General features: G+C 47.9%; 2 protein-coding genes across 16 annotated transcripts in view; one reads left to right on the top strand and one right to left on the bottom strand.

Annotated features, from left to right (window-relative positions):
* LOC101169721 (uncharacterized) overlaps window positions 1-1,434 on the bottom strand; it is a 14,267-nt gene extending 12,833 nt beyond the window's left edge. Inside the window, exon 1 of one of the 5 annotated variants that reach the window (XM_023961456.2) lies at window positions 1,337-1,434. The gene's annotated coding sequence lies outside the window, so the exon portion shown is untranslated. The remainder of the gene's footprint in view (window positions 1-1,336) is intronic. The other 4 variants (XM_078929350.1, XM_078929348.1, XM_023961454.2 and 1 more) reach the window with 4 other exon arrangements.
* cep164 (centrosomal protein 164) lies at window positions 641-22,001 on the top strand. Of its 11 annotated transcripts, none has more exons than XM_078929334.1 (28): window positions 641-805; window positions 1,873-1,974; window positions 2,320-2,431; window positions 5,832-6,057; window positions 6,167-6,331; window positions 6,418-6,537; window positions 6,616-6,696; window positions 6,811-6,915; window positions 8,513-9,349; window positions 9,792-9,845; window positions 9,944-10,086; window positions 13,282-13,743; window positions 13,836-13,955; window positions 15,206-15,401; window positions 15,664-15,741; window positions 15,838-15,960; window positions 16,091-16,234; window positions 16,333-16,416; window positions 16,480-16,548; window positions 16,619-16,878; window positions 17,130-17,297; window positions 18,433-18,610; window positions 18,684-18,791; window positions 19,389-19,491; window positions 19,953-20,312; window positions 20,383-20,449; window positions 20,522-20,608; window positions 21,522-22,001. In XM_078929334.1, exons 2-28 carry the CDS (start codon window positions 1,902-1,904, stop codon window positions 21,616-21,618), a joined length of 4,620 nt encoding a protein of 1,539 aa, XP_078785460.1. In that variant the 5' UTR covers window positions 641-805; window positions 1,873-1,901; the 3' UTR covers window positions 21,619-22,001. The 11 variants fall into 11 exon arrangements, with proteins under 11 accessions (XP_078785460.1, XP_078785466.1, XP_078785464.1 ...); XM_078929337.1 differs by having other exon boundaries at window positions 655-805; window positions 1,897-1,974; window positions 9,953-10,068; XM_020708553.3 differs by having other exon boundaries at window positions 655-805; window positions 1,897-1,974; window positions 9,953-10,086.

Genomic DNA, 22,001 nt, shown 5'->3' with positions numbered 1-22,001 from the left:
CAAAGAGAACCTCAGCATCTTCATCTCTGCTACCTCCAGCTCTGCCTCCAGTCTTTTCTTCAGTGTCTCTAGGCTGAAAAACATGGCTGCTCTCAGTTTTCTACGCCTTTCCTTTCATTTCAGCTGAAACCCTTTTATAGCACATCACACCTGACGGTTACTGTGACATTTCTGTTAAAATGGTTAAATGTTTGTAGGCTACAGCAAAAAAAAAAAAAAAAAAAAGATCAAACATGTCTGTGATGAGTTTAAATGTGTAAGAGTTAAACATATGTTCAAGAGTTAAATTGTTAACTTTAAGATAACAATTTTGATTACAGTCATTTTAATATCCCAAAATACATTGATTGTTAAAAAGGTCATATTTGACATGAAGCTGTTGAACCTCCTGTGGTACTGATGGCTTCAAATCCAGTTTATTTAGTACTTCAGAAACAAGCTTTATGTAAAACAAATAAAATGGCAAGGTAAAAATATTTAGTTTTACATGTTTTTAATCATATACGAAACTCAACTTGGAGCTTTTTTGTTTTTTGTGGCTCTGAAGTAGAACCGTGCAGGGAAACCCGGGTAGAAGTGGGTTTAGATGTTAAAGTACAAACTTCCGACTGTTCCTAAACGCCTCACGTTCCAGCCACTCAGAGCTGTCCTTTCTTGTCACGGGGAAACGACAGGAGCGTCCTTAGAGACGATGTTTCCGTCCACTTCTGCGTCTTATTCTGGTGTATCCGAGCAATGATTGAGGCGTTGAAGCCTAGTCGCCACTTCCGAAGGGGCCAATGAGAAACTGGTTACAGTTCGGGAGGTAAATCGGTTCACGAATTAGCTCGTCTTCGGGTGTTTAGCCTGCTAAGCTAACGGCATGCTAACCTCAGGTTTGACCATAAATCTGTCGTCAAGATGGGATTCTGGCGTGTAATCTGTCATCTTTTGTTATCCTCCCTCTCCACAAACCGCATAGCTACATCGTGCAAAAACAGTTTCACACCAGTTTGAATTAAAACATGCAGTTTGTCCGACAGGAGTGTTTTTTCTGAGTTGTTTGCTTTGTCCAACGACTTTAGATCATTTCCTAATCTCATTAGATGAAAGACAATCTGGCTGTATGGGATTATAATAGAATCGTAGCACATAACCTAAACTAGTAGGTTACTTCTTTCCCGGAACAAGACTTCTCTGAAGCCTGTTGATCAGATGAATTGTGAAGTACACGCATGCGTGGGACGAGCAGCAGGACGGAGAATGTGGGCCGTGTTTAACAAAATGTGTTCGATCTTTTTTTAATCTTATTTATTTATTTCATTTTTTTCTCTTCCAAACAGTTGTTGACTTTTACCTTAGACCGCTGGATTACACGGGTGCCGCCAATCAGTCGCGCGATCAGCAGCTCCTCTGAGCATGCGCCAAATCAAGCCCCTGATTCAGACCTGTGCGCATGCGCTCTGCTGTAGCGTTACATTGATGAAGAGGCTGGTTGAATAGGATCAGTCCCACAGCAGTGCGTGATTAGCAAAAGGAGGCCCTGAAGAGTCCGTCTACGTTTACTCGGGTTTTTATTTTATGACGTCATTGGATGAATAAATTGTTAACTATCCAATATTTCCTGTTAAACTTTTATCATTTAACTCAATAAACACTAAACTTTACTGAGCTCTACTGCTCATCCCATAATTGCATGATAATTTTAAATCTGGTAACAAACATCCTATCCATGTTTATGTCTTTTTTTATTTAACCTTTATTTTACCAGGAGGTCCCATTGAGATAAGATCTGCTTTTCAAGGAAGACGGGACCTAAAAGTGTCACAGCAAACCAAGCAGAATCCTCGTTTCTTTTTGTGTTGTTATAATGAGCAGTCCATGTTTGTTTAGGATCCACCCAATTTGTCTGTACAGTAACCATGACGGCTGTCATAGGAGACCAGCTGATCCTGGAAGAGGAATACGATGAAAGCTTTATTCCCTCCGATAAAGGTATGTTCAGTGACACCTGAAACTACAACAGTCATTATGGTACACACTAATGCATGGCTATAGAATCATTTCTTAAGATTAATTTTTAGTGCTTCATTCTCCGTTTAACTCTTTGAGTTAGAACTGAGAGATAAACAGGGCCTAAGGTTTTTCATTTGTTTTTTCTATGTTCATCTATTTAGTTGTTCCTTTCATGAAAATTATTGATTTTCAAATATGTTTACATGTTTGTTGTACATTATTGAACATTTTCATGATTGGAAAGGAGCAGAATTGAAGACCAGAATTCTCATAATTGTCTGCTCCCCTCTGTTCTTTCCCCACATCTTCTCCTCATGCCATCAGAGATTCAAGAGTACGCCAGAGAGATCGGCATCGACCCTGACAAGGAGCCAGAGCTGCTGTGGCTGGCCAAGGAGGGCATCAAGGCTCCTTTACCTCCGGAGTGGAAACCTTGGTGAGTGAGGAAGGAGGCTGCAGAGCAGCAGTTGTGTGCATTTGTGTTGTTGCAGCCTGTCAGATGCCAGCATGCTACCTGCATCACTGCATTGTTGTCTTTGGATCTCGTGAAGGTTGGCTTGTGGAAAAAAGCAAAACCTTTATGGAAGATAGCTGCAATGTACCTGGAAAGCAAGCAAATACTAATAAGATGGATGAACTGGGGGCTCTCGTACGGACCCAGCGGGAGTATCGAGAGGCCAGTGTCATGTGTTTCACTGAAACGTGGCTTCACGAACTGACACCGGACGCAAACGTGACGATCACGGGCTTTCATACAGTGCGAGCGGACCGAGACACCACCGCGAGCGGCAAGAAGAAAGGAGGGGGGGTTGCTTTACTCGTAAACAAAAGGTGGTGCAAACCGGAGCACATCCACGTCAAGGAACGTGTGTGCAATCCCGATGTGGAGCTCCTTGCCATCGGACTTCGCCCATACTACTTGCCAAGGGAATTTACAAACGTGATCGCCATCAACGTCTATATTCCTCCGACCGGCAAAGCAGACGCGGCCTGTGACGTCATCCACTCAGTCACTGCCAACCTGCATACTAAACACCCTGGTGCCTTCTTCTTCATCACAGGGGATTTTAACCATGCCTGCCTCTCCTCCACTCTTCCCACATTCCATCAATACATCCAGTGCACAACAAGGGACAAAAAGACTTTGGACTTACTGTATGCTAATGTCACCAACGCATACACATCCACTGCACTTCCCCCACTGGGCAAGTCTGACCACAACCTGGTCCTGCTCTCCCCATCATACATACCGGTGGTCAAACAGAAACAAGTCACTGTGAGGAATATTACAAAGTGGTCTGACGGTGCCACGGAAAGCCTGCAGGATGCCCTGGAAACCACAGACTGGTCTGTTCTGTATGAAAGTCATGGTGACGATCTGGATGGACTAACAGACTGTGTCTCGGACTACATCAAATTCTGTACGGAAAACTCCATCCCGTCCAAGAGGGTGCGATGTTACCCGAACAACAAACCCTGGGTTACACGTGAACTGAAGGCCCTTCTAAATGAAAACAAAAGGGCCTTCATGGCTGGGGACCGCGTGGAGCTCACTAGAGTTCAGAAGGAGCTGAAACGCAGCCTGAAGGAGTGTAAAGACGCCTACGGAAGGAAGCTGGAGGAGAGACTACAGAGAAACCAGACCAGGGATGTGTGGAGTGGGATGAGAGCAATCACCGGCCTTCAGAGGAAGGGAAAACCTGCAGCCGAAGGAAATGTGGATCGAGCCAACGAGCTGAACAATTTCTTCAATAGGTTTGATTCCAGCTCCCCCTCCCCCAGCTGTCCCCTTACTCCTCTTCTGAGTGATCAACGGTCTTCCTCCCACCTTCCAGGGCCATTAACACATCAGCTTCCCCCACCTCCCTCCCCCAGCTGCCCTGCACGGCATTCAAACCAGTTTTTAAACAGGTCTGACACCAGCTCCCCCTCCCTCATTAATCCACCCATTTATCCTCTGAACGACCACTGGACACCTTCCACTCATCTTCCAGGGCCATCATCATCATTAGCACCTCTGAAATCCCCACCCCCCTCCCCACAGCTGACATCCTTCACAGACCCAAAAACAGGCTCCACCACCCCCTCCTCCCAAAATGGCCTTCTCATCACATCCACTCAGGTGAGGAGGGAGCTGGAGAGGCTCAACCAGCGTAAGGCTGCTGAACCTGATGGCATCAGTCCCCGGGTACTCAAAAACTGTTCCAGCCAGCTATGTGGTGTACTTCAGCATCTGTACAACCTGAGCCTTAACCTTCAGAGGATCCCAGTGCTGTGGAAGACTTCCTGCCTCCTCCCTGTGCCAAAGAAAAACCATCCAGAGTCGCCTAGTGACTACAGGCCTATAGCACTGACCTCCCATGTTATGAAGGTCATGGAGCGGCTGGTGCTGTCACATCTCAGACCCCTGGTGAGCCCTCTCCAAGACCCACTGCAGTTTGCATACCAACCCAAGGCGGGAGTGGAGGATGCACTGCTATACCTGCTGCAGAGAGCATACTCCTCCCTGGAAAAGCCTAACACCACAGTGAGGATCATGTTCTTTGACTTTTCTTCAGCCTTCAATACCATCCAGCCGAGACTGATGAGGGAGAAGTTAGAGAAGATGCAGGTGGTTCCCCCCCTGGTCTCATGGATTGAGGACTACCTGACAGGCCGACCTCAGTTTGTGAGACTGCAGAGCTGTGTGTCTGACACCCTGACAAGCAACACTGGAGCCCCTCAGGGAACCGTGCTGTCCCCCTTCCTATTCACCACATACACAGCTGACTTCCAGTACCACTCTGAGCTCTGCCACCTCCAGAAGTACTCTGATGACACAGCTGTAGTCGGGTGTGTGAAAGATGGACGGGAGGAGGAGTACAGGAGCCTCGTGGAGCGCTTCGTCAGGTGGTCTGGGGAAAATTACCTGCAGCTAAATGTGGCCAAGACTAAAGAGATGGTGATAGATTTTAGCAGGAGAAAGTCTTCGCCCCCCCCCAGTCTGTATCGGTGGGACGGATGTGGAAGTTGTCTCGTCCTACAAGTTCCTGGGAGTACATCTAGACGATAAACTGGACTGGTCCACAAACACTGAGGCCGTCTACAAGAAGGGCACGAGCAGACTTTACTTCCTGAGGAGACTCAGGTCCTTCAATGTTTGCAGCAGGATGCTCTACATGTTCTACAAGTCTGTCATGGCAAGCACCATCTTCTTTGCTGCAGTGTGCTGGGGTGCTGGCATCAAAGCAAAGGACGCCAACAGACTGAACAAACTCATTAGGAAAGCAGGGTCTGTCATTGGCCTCAAGCCTGCCAAGCTGGAAGAGGTGGTTGGGGACAGACTACTGGCTAAACTGGGGACCATCATGGACAATCCCTCCCATCCCCTCTTCAGGGAGGTGGACAACCTGAGAAGCAGTTTCAGTGGCAGGATCATACACCCTCGCTGTGCCAGAGAACGATACAGGAAGTCATTCCTGCCATCAGCCATTAGACTCCACAACTCATCTGGCAGACTCGGATGTACATGAAAATTCTAGTCACAGACTACACTTTTCAAATTGTATTTTACTCAATTTTTGTCCTGTTCTACTCTCTGTATTTTCTGTGTCTGTGTTTGTCTTTACCCCCCCCCCCCCCCCTTTTTCCTTAGTGCTGCTACTGCAACTAAATTTCCCTTCGGGGATTAATAAAGTTCTTCTTGAATTCTTGAATTGAATTCTTGAATTCTTGAAATACAAAGAGAAACACGATTACATTGATTTGGATTTGAAGTTATGGACTGTCCCTTCTTTCTGGTCTCTCCTGTGATGCTGAAGTGACCCCCACTTTCCATCTTCCCTCCTCCTCTAAAGCCAGGATGTCACGGGGGACATCTACTATTTCAACTTCTCCACGGGTCAGTCCACGTGGGACCATCCCTGCGATGAACACTACCGCCAGCTGGTGATCCAGGAGCGTGGGCGGGGCCCGCTCACGGCCGCCGCCGAGGGTCTGGGTACCAAGAAGGAGAAAAAGAAGAAGAAAGAGAAGAAGGAGAAAAAGGAAAAGAAGAAGAACGCACCACTGAAAACTTTGGGGGTTGGTGATCATCACTTATCCAAATGACAGTTTCTCATTAAAAACAGGCTTCCTGAACTTGAATTCTAGTTTTTGTTTTGGGGCTTATTTCATTTTCTGTACCATGTAGAGCCTGAGCTCATCTTTGGGACCACTAGTACCCCCACTCGTGGGCTTGGCCCCCCTGAGAGGTCTGGAAGGCCCTGGCGTAAGCCGCCCCTTTGGATCTGCCGCTTCACTCCAAGGGTCCCTCGGCAGCTCTGGGGGGCTGGAACCCCTCAAGACCGCCGTCCGGGTAAGGAAATGGACGGAATATTAGTCTCCTGAGTTTTCCTTCTCTTTACAAGCTGTGTGCTCTGTTCTCATGTTCCTTTGTTCCAGGGGCCTCAAAGCTTTGGCTTGTCCAGCATGTTAGGCAGCAGACAGGAGGAGAGGTTGTCTCCTGCTTTTTCTGGTTTAGATGATGAAGACGACGACAAAGACAAGCTCTCACAAAAAGAGGTGCGTTCCGTTTTTTGCTATTAAAAATCAAAGTTCCTTACAAACCTGGACTCCATCTTTGTTCCGTCTTTGTCACAGCTGAGTCAGTGTGAATCAGACAATCCACTAAAGAACCTCCATCTGGACCTGGCTTCTCTCGGAGGAGGTCTGCAGTACGAGGTAGACCGTTTTACTTTTTACAGCTTTAGTTTTCTTTATTGTGTTTCCTGATACTGATAAAGAAAGCTTTGGGCCTCCATTAGCATGTTTTGGTTTGTTTTTTGTTGTTGTCAGGACAGTGAAGGCAGCGCTGCGGCTCCAGCTGAAGAGAGGACGGAGCCAGAGCTGCAGGACCTGGTCCAGTCTGGAGACCACAGCCCTGAACTGCCCTCCCAGCAGGTAAATCCCCCAATGAACACACACAAATGAGTCCACTTGCCTCTGGATGGGCCCTCGAAAACGAAACGCCAATTCATTCAACGCCAGACTCTGACCATCCTTTGATCTATTTTTAAAGTGTTCCCATTGGTCGTTTATTTATGCCAGAATACAAAAAACCTGAGTTGTTTTCTAGAACTTAGTTTCTGCAAAGCGGCAGGATTTCAAAATTCCCCTCTGAGTTGTGGGCGGGACCATTGGTGCGGAGCAGGCCCGCCCCCACTTCCAGTCACCCATCTGTTTACAGAATCCCACTGGCTTTCAGCCCCTCACAACGAGCATCATCAGATCTATCCAGCCGTCCAGTTGTGGTCCAGATTCCAGCTCAGAGCAGGAAAACAGATCTGTGTGTCTGCAGGTGGAGGATCAGAAAGGGGCGGAGCTGGGAGACGGTGACCCTCTGAGTGTAGCTTCTACCTCCCAGCTACAGGCTTTTACAAACAGCATCATTTCATCTGCTCCTGATTCACATTGATTTGAACAAACAACACTCAAAAATGCAATTTTGAGCTTAAGGTTCTTCATATGTGTCCTCCATCATCAGAAAAATGCCACAACCAGAGTGGGGCTTTAATGGTTGCAAACTTGCAATAGAGCCATTTCTGGTTATGAACAGCGCTTTGTGCTTATTATGTAACTTTCTGATAAAGTTAAAGTGGTGCTCTTGGCTCCAAATGTTTCATTTTAATCCAAACATTCTTCTCAGTTACTTTTTCTGATCAAAACCTCCTGCAATCACAGTGATTTGCTGAACAACATTGTGTCTCTTATCTGGGTCCTGATCAGAAAACGTGGTTAAAGGAGGATTCTGTGTCTCTGCCATGGTTGATGTACATCATAGTTCCATAACGTTCATAGTGTCTGGATTTCTGAGCTTCTCCTGTCCTCAGACACGGCTGTGTTTGTGCACATACATGACATGTTTCGACGTCCGTCAGGTATGTGCGCAAACACAGCCGTGTCTGAGGACAGGAGAAGCTCAGAACTCTGCTGTTGGTCATAGTCTGGTGTAGCTGTGCTCTCTAAACCTCGTGTTGGTGCTTCTTCTCTGTCTGTGCTCTTCAACCGTCTCCTCCTCTGTGCTGCTGGGACGGCTCCAATGGGCTCACGTCTTCCTCTTTGTCCCGCTGTTCTCCGGTCCCTCACGCCTTCTTGCATGTGTCGTCGCCGTCCCAACCACGCGCCCCGGCTCGTTTGTCCCTGACCTCGTTTTTCTTCTTTTAGTTTCTCCTTTCTTTCCTGAATTGAGAGCAGCAGCCCTCACTGAACACCTCTGCCGGAGTTTGGCTGGAAAAGGACAGAAGAAGCACCAATAACTGCGCTACCACTTATTCATTTTGTTATGCATTCGCACTAACCTTATATTTTTATTTCAGGTGCATGATCTGTTAGTTATAGCCTGCTAGGACCCCCCCCCCCCCCCCCCCCCTTGCTGTTCATGGTCATAGTCTTTTTTTTCATGACCCTCTTCATCCCTTTTTTTTGTCTCTGCACGCCTTCCTCTGTGCCTGTTCTGGATGGACGGACTCCTTCTTTTCCATAACTTTCTTTCGTCAAGGACTCCAAAAAAGGGCGGGACAGTGAACGGGGGGCCAAACGTGTTGCTGAGCAGTCGGAAGAGGAGGCAGCAGAGGAGTCCAGTGAGGCGGAGCAGGACCAGGAGGGAGCATTGAGACAGGGAGATGAGGAAAAAGAAGGAGAGGGGGAAAGGAAGGATCCGAAAGAGCGAGAGGGCAGAGGGGAGACAGACGAGAAGGCTGCCTCCGGGGAAGAGGAGGAGAAAGAAAGAGATCAGAGTGGAAGTAAAGGCCAGGAGGAAGGAAAGAGCAGTGAGATTGAAGACGCCTGCTGTATTGACAAAGATGAGGAAAGTGATGGACGAAGATGGGAGAGGAGAGAAAAAGCTAATGGCAGGGGCAGCAGACGGGGGAGTGATGAAGGAGAGAAGAGTGTTAGCAGTGAACCCAGAGGCCAGAAGGCCAGGGAGAAGGTTACCAAGGAAGAGGACAAATCTGTGGGAAGCAGCGAGGAGCTGGTGGAGAAATTCCTGCAAAGCCATAAAGAAATAGGAAGTGAGAGGAGTGAGACCAGGAGGAGGACTTCCAGTGAGAAAGAGGAGGTAGTGATGGTTAACAGCAGAGAGCAGGAGGAGGTTGGGCGGGATGAGGTTTTTCAGGGACGATGTGGAGGAGAAGAAACCCTACAGGAGGATGTGGAAATAGAAGAGGAATTAGGGGAACGCCATCCCAAAGGAGCCTCAGAGAGCGAGGAGGAAGCTGTTGAGCTTTTTAGTGCAGGGCCTCCCCCCCCTCCACCGGCTGGTCTAGGGCAGAAAAGCTTGAACCAAAAGAGCCGTGGTGACGTGGAGACACGGAGGTCCTCGCTTCCGGTGGAGGTAGGGCTCAGTGTCTCTGTGTTTGTCTTCCCGCTTGATGCTCATGAGCTGCATGCAGCTGCCAGAGTCCAACTCCAGCTTTTTAGGGGCTGCCAGCAGCAAGCAAACTTAGTGTGGAGGGAATTGGAATGAAGAGGAACAATCTGAGCCTCTGAGGACTGGATGGGACCATTTCCTGATGATTTTTTTAGAGTGGAGGTTGGAGTTTGAGCAGACTGAGCAGCAACATCCCCCCTCGTGCCCCCCTTCCAGAGCTTGCACTGGCGCTGCAGAAGGCTTGGTTTTGTGCTTGTGCAGTCCACACACTGCATGGTCTTGGTTGTGTTTATGAATGCACTCAGCTTCTGAGACTGTGTAGCTCTCTCTCGTTTCCCACGTTTCATCGTTTTTATGTTAGAAAACCTTCTTAGCACTGAGTGAATTCACATGTGTGTCAATGCAGGAGTCTGAGGCCAGTAAAATCATTGAGGAGGCTCATTCCTCATTGGATATCAAGGTAATCTGATTACTCACACCTGGACTGTACTACTGAGCCATACATTCAACTCTTTGACAGTGTAAATTTTAAACCGGTTGAAATGTTGTGACTAAAAGCTGTCACAGAAGGTTCTGGACATCAGCGACCTGTCTGGAACCATGAGCCCACTGGACAGAGAGGAGAGAGGGGGAACGGGAGAAGAAGAGGGCAGAGGAAGAACAGCGCTCCAGGCCGACAGCCGGTATTCTGTTGTTTTCAGGTCTCTGTGGAGATAGAGAGCACTTTCACCATGAAAGCAAAGTTCTGTGTTCTGTTATTCCCAGTAAACTCTTCCTTGATACCCCCTCTGACCATCTTTGGATCTGTTTTCAAAGTGTTCTCAGTGGTCTTTTAATGATGATGCTGCTGTTTTTTAGCCAAAATCCCAAAACCTGTGTCGTTCTCTAGGACATAGTTTCTGCAGAGCGGCAGGAGTTCATTGAAAAGTTGAGTTGTGGGAGGGACCATTGATGCGGAGCAAGCCCGCGCCCACCTCCCATCGCCCATAACTGAGAGCTGTCTGTTTTCACCATTGACTGTATAACAGAACTGGACGGACTGTGTGTGACGTCACCCGTACAAACCGCCTTGCTTTTGGTTCCAACCATGTTAAGTACGTCTGTCGCCATGTTGGAACCAGATGTCCTCAGTATTCCTTGATTGAAATGTCGATCTGAGGCCGTTGGAGGCCGCCGCCTTCCCGGGCGACGTTGGTCGGGTCCTTCGTTGAGCGGGTAGGTCGGATGGTAGCAGCTGTGAATTTGGACAAGTCTAGCCTTTAGATAACTCCAGCCGTTACATCGGTGAATGTCCTGTCGCCTAGCAACCGTGAGTCCCGAACAGAGAGCAGTAGTGAATCAGGAATGGAGCTCAAAGTGTTCCTAGCTTATTTGATCCAACTTTTCATCTTGGAGGTGTAAATATAAAACTGTGTCAGTATTTCCAACTCCAGGTCTCGCTTTACAGTCCGCCATCACTGTCAGAAAATCTCCGGGTTCGGCCGCAATGCATCTTGGGATATGGACAGCATAGACGGATACACCAGACCAATCCTTAAAATCGGGGAAAAGAAGGCCGTATTCGTTGGCCGCTTTTGAAGGAGTCGTTGAGTTTGGACAGCACTTGTGGTGGCGCCGTGACGCCAGCAGCCTTCAAATGCAGCCCAGGAAGAACGCCGCCCTCCAGTGTGGACAAACACAAGTCTACATTTCTAATGCAACCACTCTCCAATCAGGAATGAGCATGTTAGAAAACCACGCCCCCACCATTGAAGGTGGATTCAGGAGAATCTGTTAAATGCTTCAAACGTTCACCGCGAGGCCACCTGCTTTATTTGAGGATTGATCTGTGCTCCCAGGGGGGAGGGGTCACTCAGTCCAGTTCTTATACACCGTCAATGGTTTACACCAGAGGTTCTCAAAGTGTGGCCTGGGGGCCGATGGCGACCCGCGGGAAGAATTTTTGTGGCCCTCAATAAAAGAGATCCAGATCAGGTTCCTTTGAGGAAAAGGTTGTGTTGGAGAGGAGAAAAGGCGTTTTCTAGCTAGGTGGTCAAATGCTTACTGTGTCGTACCTCATGAATAAAGTGTTGTGTCTGATTTACAAGCAGGTAAATGCATCGCTTAAAGAAATCAATATAAATCATCATTATGTAACAAATCATAAAATCTATGACAAATTTACCGGTGAGGAGCGCAGCAATAAGCTCCAACAACTACAACCAGGCTGTGCTGCACAGCAGATAATGTTCACTAAAATGTCTAAATCCAGTGAAGCTGTGACTGAAGCTAGTAGCTACGTTGTAGCTTTGGAAACGCTCCAGCAAAGCAAGCCCTTCAGTGACGGGGAGTTTGTAAAAGAATGGATGCTGAAAGGAGCTGACATTGTTTGTCCAGAGCAAAAGATACAAATAGAGACGAGTAGAAGATCTGAGCAGCAACCTCTGGACAAACATCTGGAGGGCCTGGTTAACTGGACAAATGACACTTGGTCATTAAAGTTGGTAAAAACTACTTTTTCTCTTTATCCATCCACTTTTTCACCAAAACTGGCCCCCAGTCTAATGTCGAGTTCTTAATTTGTCCCTCAGGTACAAAAACTTTGAGAACTCCTGGTTTACATGCTCTCCTGCTAGCTTACAGCCTCTCCTACCCCAAGCTAACATTAGCAGTGCCAAAAAAACAGTGATCAACATCAGATCCATCCATCCGTCCAGTTCTGATCCAGATTCCAGCTCAGACCAGGGAAACGGAGACGTTCCTGGATCCATGTGTCTGCAGGTGGATGATCAGAAAGGGACGGAGCATGGAGACTGTGGCCCCGCCCACAGTATTTTTACGTCACAAATGTCCACGAAACGAAAACATTTTCAAACTGTCTTTTTTCATCTGCTGCTGATTCACAATGATTTGAAAACATAAATATTCACAAATGCAACTTTGAGATTCATTTTCTTTATGTCCTCCATCATCAGAAAAATGCCACAACAAAACGCTGAAAACACCAAAAACCCCATTTTCTTTGGAGGCGGTCTTTAACATTTGTTAATAATGCCCAAATTCTGGAGGAGTTGAATAGAATAAACACAGCCTACATTTACTTATATTTACAGTTTTATCCGCTGAGATGAATTGAGTTTGAATCCGAAAAGGTCTCAAAGCAGTTAGACCGGAGGAATATCACTTTATAACCAATTTGGCACCCAGATTCTTCCTATCGATGTCATGCTAAAACAAGGGGGGTCCCTTTAAAGAAAGGAAAAGCAACATTTAAATTTCAAACCGTTTTCTGCCTCCATGATGGAGCCTCTGGACTGTGCCGTGATCTCTTTTTGGTGTCCACATGCGTGTCGTTTTGACTGACAGGTGGATTCCTAAGTCAATTTAATAGTCAGTCAATCATGGTGAAGATGTATGCTGGGCCACCCGAGGTACCAATGGCATCTAAAAATAGTGTTCAGCCATGTCCCTGACACACAGAGATTTCTTCAGTTTCTCTTAACTGTTTGATGTTTTGCTGTAAATTCTTAAAATTGTAAAGAATACCACCATCTTCTGTGCTTTTTCTACAGATTAGAGAGCCACTGCCTAAAAATCAAAAATCCCACGTCATGTGACAGACCTGATTTGTTTGTTAGTTGCGATTTAGCTCATTTGTTCTTCCAGCTGAATTTTTTGAAAGTCCTCTTTTTTCAATACTTTGCTTCTTCCATTACAGCTGTTCTAGAGGCTAAAGGAAATGTGGAAGAACTTCTACAAAGTTTAACATTTCTCAGCTGGAACATTTACTTTACACCATGCTCTGCTCCGTTTTGTTTACATCATTCTGTTATTTTATATTTACATTTTCTAATTGCTGTGCTTTTGAAAAATGCTGAAGGTTCTGCTGTCTTTGTAACAGTTTTGCTTCTGTTTAGGCACATTTTGAGCAGAGACCAAGAGCCTCCCCTCCAGAACGTTGACCGACTCGTTCTCCATCAGGCCAGCCCAACTCCGTCTCAGTCCTCCCTGTCCGAGCCCCATGTCCCCCATCCGCAGAAAGCCCACAGCCTCCTGCAGAGGCCCGAAACATCTCGAGGCCGACCGGCCCGGAATGTAGAGGAGAGCACTTTCAAAAAACAAGAGAGCCGCGAAGAAGAGGAGCCAAGGATTAGCAAGGAGAAAACCAGCATGGGAAAGAAAGAAGACTGCAAGATGGCGGAGAACAGAGAGACAAGTTTTAGAGAGAGGAAAGAGTCTGAGAGGGGAAGGAGGGAGGCTGAGAAGGAGCCCATGTTGAAGGAAGAGGAGAAGAGGGTGCATCTCCTAAAGGAGGAGCTAGCCAGAGAAGAGCAGACAGAAGAGAGGAAGCTGAGGGTAGAAAGTGAGGAAAGGTTGAGGTATGCGGTGATGGCTGCTGTTACGTCCATTCAGGTCAGACTCCACCGTTCTCTGTCCAGAAAAAGCTCACTCTGGGTGTTTTTGTGCCCAGGACTCTGCAGCAGCAGCTCCTGTCCCACAGGAGAGAGGAGGAGGCGAGGCTGAGAGAGGAGACCAGCCGAATGTTGGGGGAGCTCAGGGAGGACGGGGAGGAGCAGCAACAGAAACTCAGGTGAGACTCAGACGTTTCGCCGCACGCATGCAGCAACCAAACACGCCCAGAGGTTTAAACACGCCTCTGTTATGCTCCAAATCCCTGATTTCAGAAGGGATTATCGTGGCAAGTCACAAAGATGCCACCCTTGACGTGCAAACTCGGCTTCCACGATAAGTCCCCAAAGACCCCCGAATCCAGGGTCTGCACCCTGAGGCTCCGCCGGGGCCACAAATAAAGGATTTCACTTTAACCCCCCCTTTTTTAAAGTTGCGTGTGTTTTCGTACCATGAAGTGCATCAAATGACAGAAAGCAGATGAGGGAAACTTTATTCAAGTCGTTCACAAACAGTAGCAGCCCGTTTCGCTCCGCCAGGCTCCTGACTATGGTGGCCGTTAGGGTCAAACAACCCATCAGCCCGCGCAGTTTTGGAGTTTACCTAAGCGGAAGATCTTGACACATTTTTGAGCGCCGTGTACCACAGAAACGTAAATCAAGGTCAGTTAGCAGAATTCATCCTTAAGGAGCACCAGATTTTATGGTTATTATTATCATTATTGTCTGTTATTACTCAAAATTCAAGGATTTTAGAAACGCCAGATGGTCCAAAAAATGGTAAGAGGCACTTATTTGGCACTGATTTAATTTTAATTTGTTAATTTGCACATTTCTGGTTGAGATGCTCCAACAGCAATAAAATAAACCATGTAAGGTATTTTTTAATGGCTGATGACATCACACTACCTACTACTACATTAGCCACATTGAAATGATCTGATGAGATTCATGGTGTCTTTTATTTTGAGAATTCATGTGACCCTCTGTTTAAAGTAATGAAATATTTCATGTTTAGAAACAAAAACAATGTTTTTATGCATAAAAAACAACAGATCATTTATATTTATCATAATAATAAGATAAATACTAAATGGCGTTGAATAGTTTAGCGCTTTAAGGCTCACAGCGCCTTACAGTCACAAACGGATTCACACTCTGATGGCGGCTCCACAGCCGAACACTGGCGCCAACCTTCCACCAGAGGCAGGGTGGGGTTCAGTGTCTTGCCCAAGGACACTTCGACACATGGGGGGGCAAGGTAGGAGTTGAACCTGGAACGTTCCCATCAGAGGTCGACCGCCCTACCTCTTATTTTTACGAACGGTGAAGTGAGACTGTGGCTTCTGGTGGGTTGTAGTGGGTGAGGAATCAAGCCATGTGGAGGTCTGCCCACCCCCACCCTAAGCCCTCATAACTCTGGTGTGCTCAGGGAGGAGAGGGAGGCCATGCTGAAGGAGCTGCGCGCTGCTCTGGAGGACGAACGAGCTGCAGCACGTGAGGAGCTGGAGGCTCGGAAGAAGCAGGACATGGAGCGTTTGAAGGTGGAGGCAGAGGAGGAGCTGCAGGCAGAGAAGTCCAGACTCCGCAGGGAGGCGGAGCAGAAAATGAAAGCTGTACAACAGGAGGTGAATGAGTGTGAGGCTGGGAGTCAGATTCTTCTTTACTCTAGGCTGAAACTGAACCCAAACGTTCAGGTGTTTGATCAACTGCAGAGGAGCTGAGGAGTTCATTCTCTGTTAGAAAAAGGAGTTCTTTTGCTAAGAGTTGAAGCTTTTGGTGCAGAAAGGACACGTTTCTGTTGATGCTATTACAACGGTTCTTGGTTCAAGTGAACCTGAGGGACACCGATGGTGATTAGACTCTGGTGACGATGTCTTTTCTGTAAAGCTGAACAGCACGGAGCGGAGGAGGACGCTGATGATGAGTCCAAGGCCCGAACAGCAGCTGGCAGAGTACCACCGAGAGGTCTGAGAGCATCCCTGTTCTTCTGCTAACCTCAGCCCGTTCTCCAGCTCCAGCCGCATTTCCTCTGATTCACGGGCTTTCTCTGCTGCCGCCCAGCTGGCCGATGTGCTCCAGGAAGTGCGAGATGAGGTGCAGCGTGATCACGAGAGGAAGCTGGAGCAGCTCAGGGACGAACACCGGAGGGAGATGAACCGCATCCGAGAGAAATATCTAGACGAGGTCAGACTGCACCTTTCCCATCCAAATGAAGGGTGGGGGAATTAGGGAGCAGAAAACCTTTGGAAGCCACTGAAGGTTGTCGGGTGGCGTTTGCCTCGTCACTGACGACGCTTCTCTGCGCTCGCCGCAGGAGAACGCCCTGCGTGACACCATGCAGTCCACGCTGCAGGAGAACAGGGAGCATCTCCAGACCTCCCACGCCGTCCAGCTGGAGAAGCTCCGGCTGCAGCTCGATACGCAGATGCAAAAGATTCAGCTGGCAAACTCGCGCAAGGTCAGAGGGGGCGCTGGCATCATTGGCAAACCCTTCATCGGCGTCTTTTCCCTTCAGAAAACAGAACCCTGGTTATGTTCATCTTTCTTTTCGTTCAGGAGTCTGAAGTGCGAGAACTATCAGATCGTTTGGAGCAGAGAGAGAGGGAGCTGAAAAGCCAGGAGGTCCTGCTGCAGACTAAAGTATGTGTGGGAGGTTCACGTCTGCTCAGCGTAGAAGCCCCTCCTCACCCTCTCTCCTGTCAGGCAGCAGATCTGAAGAGGAGGAGAAGACAGCTGGAGGAAGAGGAAGAGGAAGTGGATCGCCAGGTCAAGGTACTAACTTTCCCCCGTAAAATTCCAAACGACATTCGCCCATCCGTGTTGCCTCACCTGTTCTGCTCAGACTTTACCGCGTCTGATCCGCGAGCGCGACCAGCTGAGAGAGGAGCAGCAGAGGGGGGAGGAGCAGACGGCCCAGGCCCGGGAGCTCATCCACAGACTCCGAGAGGAGAGAAATCGAGGCAGGGAGGAGGAGGACAAGCTGAAGGAGGAAAGAGACAAAGCCAGGGAGGAGAGCAGGAGAGCCAAGGAGGACAAGGAGCGGCTGGAGGGCAAGGTGGCGCTGCTGGAGGACAGATGCAACCGCCTGGGTCACAGAGTCAGGTGCTGATTTACAAAACTGAATCATCTTTGCTCTCCTTCCCTAAAAGAGAAATAATTAACCCCTTGATTCCTGAATTTATTCAGGGCAAGCTCATCATTGGTGTTTTTGCTTTTGAGTAGATGCTACAAGAAGTTAAGTTTGGAGCAGTAGTGGTTTAATGCGTATTTGCATCGCGAGGCATCAAGGGGTTAAAGAGTTGTGTGGTTGAGAATCACACAATAAAGCAAAATGATTCTTTTATGTCTTAAAGGCTTTACAGGGTTTTTCCTTTTAGTGAGCTGGAAAAGCTGGAAGCTCCTCCTAAACCAGAACCGAGCAAAAAGGAGGCAACAGCTCCCTCTAGTGACCAGACGGTGGGATCTGAGGACCCTCAGGTCCCCTCTCCTGTGCCTGACAGCAGCAGCAGCAGCATGGTCGAGTACGGACAGCATGACAGACTCGGGCTTTAATCAACAACATCTTTACAGAATGATCTAGATGAAGGAGATGTTTAACACCTGAACAGAGCTGTTCTATCTTCACTATGTTCTTTCAAATGTTATGAAACAAAAAGTCTTTTTATTTCAGTTCAGGACAGATTAAAACCTTTCTAAAATGTTGACTGAAGGGACGAAATTATATCACTAAGATTCAATTCAATTTAATTTTATTTGTATAGCCCAAATTCACAGCAACAGTCGTCTCAGTGGGCTTTGTACCGGTAATTGTAAAGTAAACATACAATCAAAAAGGATCATAAATGCATAGAATTCAATAGGATAAAAATAAAACTTTAACTAAACAGACTAAACTAAACTGGACATCCCTGCCCTTAGACCCCCCTTCACGGTAAGGAAAAACTCCTAAAAAAACGGATTCCGGAAAAAACAAAGAAACCTCAGGGGTGTCCACCTGAAGGAGGGATCCTCCCCCAGGAAGGACAGGCGGTGTACCAGAACTCTTAGAGAGAATTAACTTATCTAAATCTACAACTACATGTTTAAAGTCCAGCAAATGATCTTCATCCAGTTGAAGTTGGAGGACGGCTGGAGTCCCGAGACGAGCCGGAGACAGGAACCACAGTCAGGTGTAGGAGCAGGAGCAGAGACGAGGCACACGGTCAGGTACAGAGCAGAGATGAGCCAGAGACAGGAACCACAGTCAGGTGTAGGAGCAGGAGCAGAGACGAGGCACACGGTCAGGTACAGAGCAGAGATGAGCCAGAGACAGGAACCACAGCCAGGTGTAGGAGCAGGAGCAGAGACGAGGCACACGGTCAGGTACAGAGCAGAGATGAGCCAGAGACAGGAACCACAGTCAGGTGTAGGAGCAGGAGCAGAGACGAGCCGGAGACGAGCCGGAGACAGGAACCACAGTCAGGTGTAGGAGCAGCAGTAGAGACCAGGTACTCGGTCAGGAACAGGAGCACGGATGAGCCAACTGGAACCAGATGAAAAGCTTATCTTTTGCCTTAAACACTGCTTAGTTTGAAAAGAAACTGAATGAAATGATGATGATGTTGATGAGGTGTTGTCACAGTTTCTCAAACCTTCACGTGGGTTTGTCTCTAAAAGGGTTCGGCAGTACATCTCCTCTCACGGAGCGTCCATCCAAAAGACCAAACTCTTCCTGGAGAAGGAGAGCAGCCGGCTGCAGGAGCGGCAGGCAGCTCTGCAGGCGGCCCAGGCCAGCTCGTCTCAGGCCCACCGCCTTCCGGGGGTCACCGAGGAGGTGATGAGAACCCTTCAGCAGGTACGGAGAGGGGCGGTGTGGCTGTGGCTGACTGTAAACGAAGGCCTAAAGAGTTCCCTCCTGTTCCGCTCAGGAGGCCCGGGCGGTGGCAGAGCTGCAGCGCACGGTCCAGACAGGAAACGCGCTGCTGCGCAGGAAGGAGGAGCAGCTCCAGCAGCTGGAGACCTCCATGAGTGAGGAGGTCAGAGAGTCTGAATGAGTCAGCATGTTCGAAGGGCGTACGGAGCACTCCAACTCTTTGACCTAGAGGAATACATCCCATATTTACAGAGATATTTGAAGCATTTCAAACCCTAAATGAAATCCCCTTTTATCAGAATCTGAATGGCACTTTTAGTTTTTTAAGCAATAAAACAGCTTAAAAAAAAGAAGTTGGAATTTTGGACGTTTAGTGAGTCATTTGAATGTATTCCTGTATTGTTTGTAGTGTTGTGAAAACCAATGTTATCACGTGTTTGTGAACACAACACACATCCCTCACTGTAACTGTAACATAGCAAAAGCTCTTTTTGTTTGCATCACATGTACAGAATAAAACGTTAGAGACACAGCAGGAGGAGAAACTGATAAAGTTAGTCCAAAAATGGATTATTTCCTTCCTGATCGGTTTAGAGCTTTTTACCAACATGATCTTGATCATATCAGTGGTTACGAGTGGACGCTGCTCTTCGTCCCAGAGCTCCAACGACTAGTCGACACGTATGTGTGTCCTTCGCAGCCCTAGTTAGCACAGATGTTCTCGTCCAGGATTCTGAGCTTCTGTGTTTCCTGTCATCAGCTGGTGCTGGAGGACTTGTCTCGCGGACCTGGAGAGAGGAAGGTCACCTTCGATGTGACGGAGTCGGACCTCAGCAGCAGCGTGGAGCCGCTGGACGGGACAGGTGACCTCCTGCCGTCGTTGGCTGTACTTTTCCTCCAGAGAGCATCTTCACCATGAAAAGATAAAGAAACTCAATGTTTTCCTCTTTTTCTGCCGGGAATGCTCAAGTGTTGAAGTGGCTGGAACTTTGAGTCCTAAAGCAAATCCAGTTTGATTCCATATTAGGAAGTGTTCATAAAACAAACTTCACTACGCCAAAGGAAAAGTCCTTTTCATCAGGTACTATTTTGAAGAGTTTTTGAGGATGTGGCGCCGGTGAAATGTGTGCTCAAACACACAGCAAGAAAGAAGAATCTGGTCCGTGCTGCGGTCAGAGGAACAATAAAACCGCTAAGACACAGACTTAAACATGCTAAAAGGCTGAATGTTGTAGATAGAAATAAAGGGTTTTGTCAAAAACCTGAAGGAAATTTAGGGTTTTCTGGTTCACTCTGCATTTTTTCCCTCTCCTCCTCTCCTCAGGACATCCCACCGTCCCAGCCAAAGTCCAGGAATTAGCCGAGTCCCTGCAGCAGATCTCAGGCCAGCTCAACACCGTCCTGAACGCGCTGGGTTCACTGGCTCAGAGTCAGAGCGCCGCCCCCTACGCCGCATTCCCTACGCCCCACCCTCACCCCTCTCCGCCCTCGTTCATCCCTCACACGCTAGCACCAACCTCCAGCTCCTTAGCCCCGCCTCCTGCTGTGAGCCTCCCAGATCCACTCTGGAACTGGACCCCTCAGGGCGGCTCCACACCCGCCCCTCTCTTCAGCACCCCTATGTCTGGCGGCCTGCGGCCCTCCGAGGATCTCACCCACAGCCGATGGATCCCCAAGTTCTCAGGTACGTTCCGGAAAGCAGCAGCTCCTGCTGTGTGTGGATGTGGATGCTGAGCTGCTGCTCTGTCCTACAGGAGGTGAACCGATGGGGTCCGGCACCACCAGAGCCTCCTCCGGGTACCCACCATACACACCCACAAGGTGACTGCATCTCAAAGCGTGTGGTTGTGGTAAACACACGCCTGTCTTCAGCGTGTGTGTCTGTGTGTGCAGAGCCGTGGAGCTGGACGGCCAGAAGCTCCAGGGCTTGATTGACAGCAATAAGAGGTGGTTGAAGCTGCGCAAGCAGGACAACAGCATGTATCCTTCTAACATGTACAGAAGCACATGGGTCAGCTACAGGCTTCTCCTGCAGGGAGAAGGTGAACAAGGGTTCCAGTATCAGAAATGAATGGGCAGAAATGCAAAGCCCATTCATTTCTGATAACGTTCACCTCGAGGCGCTTTATCCCGCTTAAAGCATGGTCACTTCCAAAACAAATGGTACCAAATCAATTATTAGTACTGGAATCTCGTTCTTTTTAGCACTGAAATGGTTTTTCCGAGGAAGCAGACGATGAGGCATTACTCAGCTGCCCCTGGCTCTGCTATACATGTTCAGGGGTCCAAAGCGTCATTTCAGACAGGAAGTTCACGACTTAGCACTGGTTTTTGTCCAGATGATGAAGGAAGCTAAAACTTGTTTCAAAGAAACAAATGTCCTCTATTTTTTATTGCTTGAAAATATCCACCTTTAACTCTGATCATTACATGTGTTTCATCAAACAAAAGAATATACTTCATTAATATACTTGATTAAGTAAGAAGAAAATTAGTTATGTGTTTACTCTGCGCCAAGCAATAAGACAGAAAACCAACCAAACTAAAGTCCCCATTGCTGTTGATGTTTGACAGAGATCCACCATAGAGACACGGGGGACAGATGTCTTTTCTTCTGTCTTAGTATGACAGCCTGTGTGTTTTTTCATTTGTTTCAAAATGGTAAGAATTGGAAGACTGCCATGCGTTTGGGCCAGCAGTGACTATGTGACCGGAACTTCTTTTTTAGGACTTTCTATTCCACACCCAGCAGCCAATCAGAATGGAGTATTCACCCAGACTATCATTTAAACCTTGTATGCTATTTATTCCAAATGCTGGTTCTCCGAGCCAGCGTTTGGATCCAGCTGGAAGAAAACCCAAATGTTGGTTCTGGTCCTGACTCTGCTCTCAGACCTCTGTTCACTCGATACGCAGCTCCGTCCTCCAAGAGCGGCCTGGTCCAGCTGGGCCTGGACGACAACAACCAGGTCCGGGTCTATCGCTATTAGGCACAGTGTGCGGTACTGTGCAGGCGCGGCTCGGGGGTCGGTGTCTCCTCATGAGGCTCTCAGGGCCTCTGACGGAGCTCCAGCACACGGTCGGGACCATGTCTCTAAAAACGGGTCGGACCATCGCCTTCCTGTGACCAGACTAGTCTGGGTGGAAGTCTGTGTCACGTCAGGTTACAGATGTTTTTATAATGCACTTGTGTGACCTTTTTAGACAGCATTGATGCAGTCACGGTTAGGCCAAACAGTTTTTTAATGGTTTTTACTCGTATTGTTTACATGACAGTAATATTGAGCTGCTGACTTTGAGACTTGTACTTCAGTGCATGTGTCTGTAAAATGTATTTTTCTATGAATCCTGTTCATAAAGTCTCTGAGAATTA

Source organism: Oryzias latipes, chromosome 13 (assembly GCF_053564925.1).
Source record: "Oryzias latipes strain Hd-rR chromosome 13, Olatipes_Hd-rR_3.1".
Lineage (NCBI taxonomy): Eukaryota > Metazoa > Chordata > Actinopteri > Beloniformes > Adrianichthyidae > Oryzias > Oryzias latipes.
This window is presented reverse-complemented; position numbering and strand designations above follow the sequence as displayed.